The sequence below is a fragment of the Propithecus coquereli genome, unplaced genomic scaffold, assembly GCF_000956105.1.
Source record: "Propithecus coquereli isolate 6110/MARCELLA unplaced genomic scaffold, Pcoq_1.0 Scaffold126, whole genome shotgun sequence".
NCBI classification, from domain to species: Eukaryota; Metazoa; Chordata; class Mammalia; order Primates; family Indriidae; genus Propithecus; species Propithecus coquereli.
This window is the reverse complement of record NW_012136747.1, coordinates 1,759,976-1,769,990: the sequence shown is the minus strand read 5'-3', so window position 1 is coordinate 1,769,990 and position 10,015 is coordinate 1,759,976. Positions and strand designations below refer to the sequence as shown.

Sequence of the window (10,015 nt, the reverse complement as noted above, 5' to 3'; positions counted from 1 at the left end):
AAAAATTTAAAGCACAATAGATGGCATTAAAACATTATAAAAAAAAACCCTCTCTCAGATATGAATAAATTCTACTTAATCTTTGAGCTTGAGTTCAAGTCTCAATCATTCCATTAATCAACACTTACTGAGCACCTGCTCCAATTGGCCACTGGGGACGCACACAGAGGTGTGAGACAGAGTCCCTCCCTCAATCCAGGAGCCCTTCAGGCTCTTCCTGGAGCCTCTCTGACTTGTCCAGCCCACCATGGCCTCTCATTTCAGGGCCCAAAACAGTTGCTACACCACTCACTCATTGTGGCATCTAATCATAGTATCTTTTATAGTGTTATCTAGTGTTATATGTGTACATATATTATTTTAAGGGAAATAATATTCTTAGAAAAATTCCTGAAGGACATAGTTCATGTCTTTTATTTCATTACTATTTGAACTATAGAATTAAGCACAGAACTGAGTACAGAGTAAATTCTCAAATATTCTTTAGAGCTCATTCTGCCAAGAAATATGTGTTCTATGTCCCCAAGTCTTTAAACTTGAGAACAGTTTTGAAATGAGCTTGTAAAGAAAATACGATGCACACAAAACTTTAGATCACAAAATAATCAACGAATAAATTGTACCTCCTCGCATAATTTAAAAAACCCACACACCTCTGCATTTACCTCTATATACTTTGGCACAAAAAGAGGTCAAAAAATTTAAAGAGCAGCCAAAATTATTAAGAGGAGGAACTGAAGGACAATTATAATAGCTAATTATCTTGGGCAAATGATGACTATGGGAAAAAAAAAGGTGCAATCAGGCTCTTTGCTCAATTAGGATGCTAAGGATAATTTTGGGGCCATTTTCATGGTGAGTGAAGAATTGTAGAACAGGAACACCTTCATGAGAGGCAATTCTAGGAGACTGAAAACACAACAGGGTAAAACCGTGGCGTCTACATCGTTTCGGGGGAAAGGGGAATTATCTTGGGCTTTATCTAGTCCAATCCTGAACTGCAACAGAACTAGATGAGGTCTCACAATGGAGAACTGACATAATGGAAGCACGAGAGGGTATTGCTAATGAAGTTGTGCAAATTTAGTTGGAGAAAATGAAAGCCAAGAGGGTGATCATAAATCTGGAAGATTATGAAGGGCACACACACATGAGATTTTTTTCTCATCCAAACTCAAAACATTTGGCTAAGAATACCTTCACACACTTCAGCAAAGTACCTACTTTACGCCAATTATAAGGAAACATTTTACGCGGTAGAGGTGGTATCACCAAATGACTGAGGGCACAAGTGCTGGAAGTCAGACTGGCCGTGTTCAAACCCGGCTCTACCAGCTACCCATCTGTGTACCTGGGGCAAATTCTGAACACCCTGTGTCTCAGGTTCCTCAACTGGGAAACGGAGGTAATAACAGGACCTATCTCACAAAGTGGTGGTGAGGATTATAACACATGTGACGTACTCAGAAAAAAAGAAGTCTGGCACATGGTAAGCTCTCAAATGCTGGCTATTAATATACCTCTAGAATTCATTATAAAAATCAGGAAACAAATTGATTTTTTAAGGGTTCAAATATATTTCGGAATGGGCAATCAATATATGGCTACTAACACAACTGAGACATACCCAACTTTAAGGTTAGGAGTGTCTGAATGGGATGAACCAATAAGACAATGTTGGTTTTGCATAAATTTTCAACTCTAGAAAATTTCTAGAAATTTTCAACTCACTCTGCTAACTCTTTCTTATTTTTGTAAATGGTATAAAAGCAATATGGGAAAAAGAGGTAAATAAGAGAGAAGTAGATTAGCAGACAAGGTGATGTCTTTGGAAACACCATTCCAATCTAATATGCCAAATGTGTGATGTTCCCATGTTCAGCTGAGCCCTTCTAGGGTTTCACATCTACTTAAAAGTGGGGTGGGAAGGGGAGGGGACAGGTCTATGGCTTCACTTTCAGTTATGGCACTTTCCACTTCACCCACTATATGCCACAAAGGCCTTTTTTCAGTTTCAGTACGAGGCCGGGCTCCTTCCTGCCTCAGGGCCTTGGCAGGTTGATCCCTCTGCTACTAGGAACACTGTAACTCCCTCACTACCCTCCTGTGGCTACTTCCTCATCCTAAAGTCCCAGCTTAAAAGTTACTATCCCTGGTACCCTTATTTAAAGTAGGTCTCTCTTGTTATTTCTATCTCAGCACCCAGTTTGCTTCCTGCACAGTAGGGCACTAACATGATTTCTAACCATTTTATTTGCTGATGTATTTATTTATATTTAATGTCTCCCCAATTAGATAGCTCTATGATGGCAAAGAACATCTTTATTCATTATATCATCCTCAGCTTAACACACTGACTAGCACATTATAGACAATATCTGCTGAATGAATGAAGCAATGATCCTTAAGTCCACTTTCAGTTCAAAATAGTAATTATTAGGTAATAGAACAAAAATACCCAGTATAAAGGGCGAGGCTTTTACTTAGGAAATATCTAAGTGACTCCTTGCTATGATCAAGCTAATCGAATGGCTCCATTCCAAGTTTAGTTAGAACTTGACTGATGTAACCTATTAATGAGTAACATCTTCCTCAATGACTTTGTAAGTTTTGCTTTCAAATTTGCCTTACTCATTTTAAGAACTAGGCCCAAACTTCTATTCAATAATAGGCTGGCCACATAAGAATTATCTGAGAAGCTTATTAAAAATACATATTTTTTGGACCAAAACTCCAGGAGGTTCTGATTTAGTATTTGTTTTTTAATTTTTTAATATATGTTTTTTCTTCTTTTTTTTGTAATTCAGACTACAAACATTTGGTTACATAAATTGCTTTTGTACCATTCGAGTCAAAGTTGGAAGTGTGCCCATCCCCCAGACAGCATGTATTGTACCCACTAGGTGTGGATTTTCCCATCCCCTCCTCCCCCCTCCCACCTGCCTGACACTCTCATGAATGTTACTTCCATATGTGAACATAGGTGTTGATTGATTAGTTCCAATTTAATGGTGAGTACATGTGGTGTTTGTTTTTCCATTCTTGTGATACTTCACTTAGAAGAATGGTCTCCAGCTCCATCCAGGTTAATACAAGAGGTATTACTTCACCATTTTTTTTATGGCTGAGTAATACTCCATGGTATACATAAACCACATTTTATTAATCCACTCATGTATTGATGGGCACTTGGGTTGTTTCCACATCTTTGCAATTGTGAATTGTGCTGCTATAAACATTCGACTGATTTAGTATTTATAAAGTAAGGCTCTAGAATCCATTTCACTAAAACTTTTCTTACTTTGAATAGATAATATGTGTATGTAGTATGCAGTTCAGAAAGTAAGATGTCTACAGCAAAGTTTGTCTTCTACTCTTGTCCTCCTGGCATCAAATTCCCCTTTCCACAGGCTACCACTGTTACCAATTTCTTGTGTATCCTTCCTGATAATTATTTGCCAAAGCAAACACATAATATCCCTTGTTTAAATGCATACTTTCATACTTAAAGAACTGTTTTAACCTTGTTTTTTCTAATCCCATTTAACAATTGATATATTGGAAATGAAGGTATCTGTATTTTTAACAAGCACCCTAGATAATTCTGATGTGAAGCCAAATATAGAAATCGCTCATTGGCCAGAGTTGAAAGATTAGGTTCAATTCACTATGCATATTAGAAACTCAAGGACATTGAAAAGATGCCCTCGAAGGTAGCCTTGCTATTTCACCTCTGCCCCCTCGTCTCACCTAAATGAACTAAATCATTTTCCAATATCTCCACAGAAGCCAGTAAAAACTAGCCATTCAAATGGATGTTGTCAAAGCTGTTCATTTTTCTATTCCTGGAACCCTTTCCTGCTCATTATTACCAGAAATCACGAACCTGACAATTTCTACGTTACACAAGTATTTGGGTTGCAGTGAGCCCTCTTTACTGAATGAGGGCTGATTTTTCTCTCCTGGCATTTAAGTAGTTTAATGGAGCACAACCGAAATACTTCCCTTACTAATCCTCACTGACACAACAGCATCCAACCCTCCCCCAGAATTGCTTTCTTACCATCTGGGCAAAAGCAATTAACTTAGAAACTGTTGAAAGAAGACGCATTGTCAGTCCCAACCTGGTGAATTCTGGAGTTCCGGCTCCTGTTTACCTGACTTGACCTCCACCTGGGGACGAAGGCTGAGCTCTACCTCTACCTCCCCACCTATCCTCGGGACAGCAAAAGGAGTTTCTTTTTGGCACGGAGGGAAGGTTCTCCGAGGGCCACCCATCGTCTCTTCCAAGAATTTCCTCTGGCAGTGTCTCTTTCACCACGAGGGGCACCGCGCTGCAGACATCCTCACCTCTCCTGCACCGCGCCAAGGAGTAGTGTACCGAGCTCCCCAAGCGAGGCAGGGAACCCTCAAGGATACAGAGCTGTTCACCCCCGCACCCCAGCTGAAGGGGCTCTGGGGGGCTCGGTCTCTGCCTGCGACCCTGGCAAGGGGAGGGCGTGACTCCTTCATCCCTTCTCCCTGGATTCAAACGTGAAGAGAAGAAAGGGGTCCCAAACCTCAGACCCCTCTCTTCTCCACTCGGGCTTTTCTTCCATTCTCTGGGCCGTGTCTTTCTCTGAGTGGTAGCCCAAGTCCCCGACCTCGGCACCCTCTTGCTTGGCTCCCGCCCTCCTTCCCATCTGACCCCTTCCCCCTCACCCAGCATGATGGGGCTGAGCCGCCGGGCCAGGCCCTTGGACAGGTCGTATACGTAGAGCTTCACCGGATAGAGGTTCGGCGGCTCCATTGGGACTCGTGGCGGCGGCGGCCACGACGGCCCTCGGGCACCCGGCAGCGGCTTGGACCTTCCCGTACCCGCCGGGGGTGGGAAGCGGAGGGAGCGGGGCGGGGGACCGAGCCCGGGCCCGGCCTGAGGGGCGGGGGAGAGGCCGCCCTGCGCTGCTCGCGCCTCCGCACCTGCTACCGGCAACGACTACTGTGAGGTGACAGAGGGGACAGGGAGGGTCCGCACAGAAGAGAGGGCGGGGGCGGGGGGTGCGGCGACGCACTTTTGCGCATGTGCGTACCACCCTGCCGGGCGGCGAGGGCAGAACTTTGCCGAAGGGGGCGGGGCTTTCGCTGATGGGGTTGGCTTTAGTTAGGGACGTGTGTAGAAGCCGGTTGTGAGGGTAGGCGTGTCAGCCTGACGGGAAGCAGTGCGCACTATGCGTGATGACGTAGAAGGGGCGTTGATTGGGAGAGAGAACACAGGAGCTTGCGCATGCGTGGTGCCCCATTTTTCTGTCTTCAAGTTCCTCTCTTCCCTGCGTCAAAGGTAGGCTGTCAGTTCCTGGTGTGCGTTGCTCGCCAACCAGGGCTGGCCTCGTTCCGCTTCGCCCACTTAGTCTCGCGCTTTCTGGGGGGCAGCACCAGCCTGAAGTGTGCGAATCCGAGGAGTAGACACAGAGGCTAGATCACGCTCCTTCCTCCCGGTAGAGGCTGCACCTGGCGTTTGAGGCCCGCCTGCGTCTGAGACCTCATCGGGCGTGACTACTTGGGTAGTTGGGGGAGGTTTTTGGGCGGGATGCGGACGAGTGGGTCCGCTAAAGAACAGACTATCCCAGAGCGGGAATCCCTTACAATCCAAATGGCGCCGGAGGCGGGACAGGACCTCCAGGCTCAGGCTACGCCAGCACACCGATCACAGCGACCACCCCGGGCCGCCACTGGCTTATGCTGGAGTGATCCCCAAGTCCATTTACCTGTACACTCAGGTGCACAAGTGCACTGAGCTCTTGAGGCAGCAGGATCCGTCATCCATATTCCTTACTAGTAACCCCAAGCCTTTAAAACAGATCTCACTAGAGCGTAGAAGTCGATATTTTTCGGCTTAAATGTGCTTGTTACTGATGATCTTCTTTCACCTAGTGAGCAGTAACCAACATGTCAGGGTGGGAGTCTTATTACAAAACTGAGGGCGATGATGAAGAAGAAGAACAAGAGAGCTTTGAAGCGGGTGGTAAGTGACTTTAACATGTAGTAGTACCATTCTGTGTGTGGAAAGGAAGACCTTCCCTGCCTATCTCTGCTAGGTAGACTTTGCTGTCTGATGGCTCACCCTTCTCTCCCCAGATAATCTGAAATATTTTTCTACTTTTGAATTTTGCAGAGTTACCCTAGGCTCTTTTATTCAGGTCCTACTCTAGTCTGCGGGACATTTCTAGCCTTAAATTTTTGCTGGGCACTGATAGATTGACATCTATTGTGCCCCAATCAATGACCATGGGTGTCTTTTATCACCTTAAATGGCTCAGGTGAGACCCTTCCTCACCCAGGAAAGTAGTTTTACTCATTCCAGGACCTCTGTGTAAAAATGCCTTAACCCCACAGTAACTGCAGCAACCAAAGAGTAAATATTAGCAACACAGTAACAGGAAAGTGGTCGATTTCCTCACTGTAGCTTCCAGGTTTGGGAGTGTATACTCAGGCAACACAGTAACACATGGGGTAAAGAAAGAGAAATAAGGGGTAATTGTAATCTACATACTGGCCTATTTAACTCCTGGGTAGAAATTTTTAAAGTGCTTTCATTAAAAGTGAGAAACATGTGGGAAATATAAAAAATAAAAGAGAAAATTTATTATAATCTGCATAATCTACCATCCTAATACAACCACTACCAGCATTTTGTCATTTTGCATGTTTCCTGTATGATGTATCTTTCAATCTTTATTTCTTAACTATATATATATATCTGATTTTTTAAAATCTGATTTTATAATATTGTAATCATAGTGCATATACATTTTTCATTTATTTATACCAGTCTTCCAAAAATAATTTTAACATATATACATAATTTTGTGTTCTGCCTTTTTTCCTTATTGTTGTATCACAGATATATCTTTCCAGTAACTACATATATATACATATATATATAAAATCTTTACAACTCATCTGTTGAGCATTTTAGTTATTTTCAATTTCTTTCTTTAATAAACAACATTGTGGTAAATTTTGCATAAGGGTTTTTCCTTATCTTATTAAGATAGATTGATAAGAGGTAGAATTCACTGGATCAAGGTAGATTTTTATTTAAGGCTCTTGACACATATTGCCATATTGTTCTCCAAAAGGTGGTTAATTAAGTTTATAGTATTAAGGAACAGCAGTGTCAAAAAGGGAGACAACTGGATATTATATGTCTTTTTATGAAAAATACAACATCATCTATGATATAGTCATGCCAGAAGAAGAAAAAGGAAATCTGAATCTGATTAAACCTCTCTAGGTCCTTAGTAGGAAGGACAGAGGACTATGTTAATCTACACTGAAAGAATGCAATCAGCAAAATCCAGAATGTGGATGAGTTTACACAACAAAGCATTCTGGTTCTTTAGCAAATAAATTACGAGAGAAAAAAGACAGAGGGGGTATATATAAAGAGGCTTCAAAAACATTTATTGATTGATTGACAGAGTTTCGCTCTGTTGCTGGGGCTAGAGTGCCATGGCTTTAGCCTAGTTCCCAGCAGCCTCAAACTCCTGGGCTCAAGCGATCCTCCTGCCTCAGCCTCCTGAGTAGCTGGGACTACAGGTGTGCACCACCACACCCAGCTAATTTTGTCTATTTTTGGTAGAGATGGGGTCTCATTCTTGCTCACGCCGGTCTTGAACTCCTGAGCTCAAGCGATCCTCCCACCTCAGCCTCCCGGAGTACTAGGATTACAGGCATGAGCCATCATACCTAGCCAAAAACATTTTTTTTTTTAAAGTCAAAACTAATGTTTAGGAATATACACTTGGGTGATAAAACTATAAAGAAAAGTAAGAAAGTGATTATCAAAAGTCAGGGTAGTGATTACTTTTGGGGGAGTAGGTGTTGTAATTTGGGAGGGAATATAGAAAGGACTTCTGAGGTGGCCGGCAAGACTCAATTTACTGACATAGGTGGAGGTTTTAAGGATGTCCACCTTACAATAATTCATTAGGTTATACTTTTGTTTTATGGGCTTTTTTCTATTTGTGTTATGTGAATGATAAACATGATAAATATGAATACAAGGGCAAACATTTCCTTCCATTTTTTTCCCCATAGGAGAATATAAATATTCAGGAAGAGATAGTTTGATTTTTTTGGTCGATGCCTCCAGGGCCATGTTTGAATCTCTAGGTGAAGACGAATTGACTCCTTTTGATATGAGCATCCAGGTAACTCTGCCTTTTTACTTAATTCAAAAAGACAAATTTTTAAAAAGCCTTCATACCACTTTTAAAAATTCGGACTCTTTGAAAAGTTTGTGAATGATAAATGGTGGTTGGCCTCCCAGGATGGCTACCTATATTTGCAGCTGAAAATGGTAGCAGTGTTGGAGAACAGTCCCATTTTATTCTGGGTTTGAACTTAGGACCCTAGGAATACATTGCCCCTTCCTTCTGTGTTCGACTTGGTAGTAGAAGTGGGCTTTTCCTTCTATAGAGATGGGAGTATAAAGAAAGAAGAGACATTCTGGCAGTTATGGTGTGAAGAAGAGTCCTCTTGTAAGTGGTATTTGGGAGTTGCATACTACCCATGGTTGAAAAAGATCACTGTAATAAAAAGACAGACAACCCCAACTTAAAAATGGGCACAAGACTTGAATAGATGTTTTTCCAAAGATACACAGATGGCTAATAAGCACATGGAAAGATGCTCAACATCTTTAGTCATTAGAAAAATGCAAATTAAAACCACAATGAGATACCACTTCACACCCACTGTGTAAAAAAAACTATAATGAAAAAACAACAGCAGAAAGTAAGAAGTGTTGGTGAGGCCATGGAGAAATTGGAATCCTTACACTTTGTTGGTGGGGATGTGAAATGGCGCAGCGGCTGTGGAAAAGTTTGGCAGTTCCTCAAAGACTTAAGCATACAATTACCGCGTGACCCAGTTCACTCCACTCCTATGTGTATAACTAGTAGAATAAAAAATATGTACTCAAATAAACTGTAGATGTTATCAATAGAAAAGTTGCCGAACCCTTTGGTATCTGTTTCTTCGTGTGTAAAATGGAAAGAATAATAGAATCAGGTTGTTGTGAGGATTAAAAGTTTTTGTTTGTTTTATTTTTTACTGAGCCCATCCTTCTGCAGAATGTTACTTTATTTCATTTTATTTTATTTTTTTTAGGCAAGCATGAAGATGAGGTTTATTGAGGAGAGAAAGACAGGGTTATAGGGCAAGAGCAAGATATAGGTTTACAGAGCATGATAAATATGCCACAGATGATGACCAGACCCATTGTTGTAGCAACAGGAGAGCAAAGGGGAGGGCGCAAAAAGAAAGGGAGAATGTTACTTTAAATTGAGGTGTAATTCACATCATATAAAATTAACCATTTTAAAGTACACAATTCAGTGGTATTTAGTACATTCACAGTTTTGTGCAACCCCCACCTCTATCTTGTTCCAAAACATTTTGAATGGCTAAACAAACTGTGTCATATACATAAAATGGAATATCACTGAGCCATAAAAAAGGAGTGAAGAACTGATACCATGCTACGAGGTGGATGAACCTTGAAAACACATGCTAAGTGAAAGAAGCCAGATACAGAAAGCACATATTGTAAGATTTCATTTACATGAAATGTCCAGCCTAGGTAAGTCCATAGAGAATGCATGCTGGCAGGTACCTGAGGCAGAGGGGAGGGAGGAATGGGGAGCAAGTGCTTAATGGGGATGGGGTTTGCTTTTGGGGTAATGAAAATGTTTTGTAACTAGATAGAGGTGGTAGTTGTACAACAGTGTGAATGTACTAAATACTACTTAATTGTTCTCTTTAAAAACCATTACTTTTGTTGGCTGGGCATGGTGGCTCATACCTATAATCCTAACATAATTTTGTTATGTAAATTTCACCTTAAGTAAAATTGTTTCTTTTTTTTTTTTGTGTGCTTCATAGAGAAGAATTTTCAAAGATTTGTTATATATCCCATGTCTCATAATTCTGGAGTTTGGAACTGAACAGAAACTTCTCATGTTCTAGTTTA

The 10,015-nt window shown here is 41.6% G+C and overlaps 1 protein-coding gene and 1 long non-coding RNA gene across 2 annotated transcripts in view; one reads left to right on the top strand and one right to left on the bottom strand.

Annotated features, from left to right (window-relative positions):
- DESI1 (desumoylating isopeptidase 1) overlaps window positions 1-5,010 on the bottom strand; it is a 22,715-nt gene extending 17,705 nt beyond the window's left edge. The window contains exon 1 of the mRNA XM_012638075.1: window positions 4,702-5,010. Coding sequence (XP_012493529.1) covers window positions 4,702-4,789 — 88 coding nt within the window. The 5' untranslated portion in view covers window positions 4,790-5,010. The remainder of the gene's footprint in view (window positions 1-4,701) is intronic.
- A 269-nt stretch (window positions 5,011-5,279) lies between these two features.
- LOC105805227 lies at window positions 5,280-8,193 on the top strand. The gene is made up of 3 exons (XR_001137197.1): window positions 5,280-5,317; window positions 5,911-6,001; window positions 8,080-8,193. It is a non-coding gene; the product is annotated as an uncharacterized LOC105805227 (long non-coding RNA).
- Window positions 8,194-10,015: the final 1,822 nt, after the last annotated feature.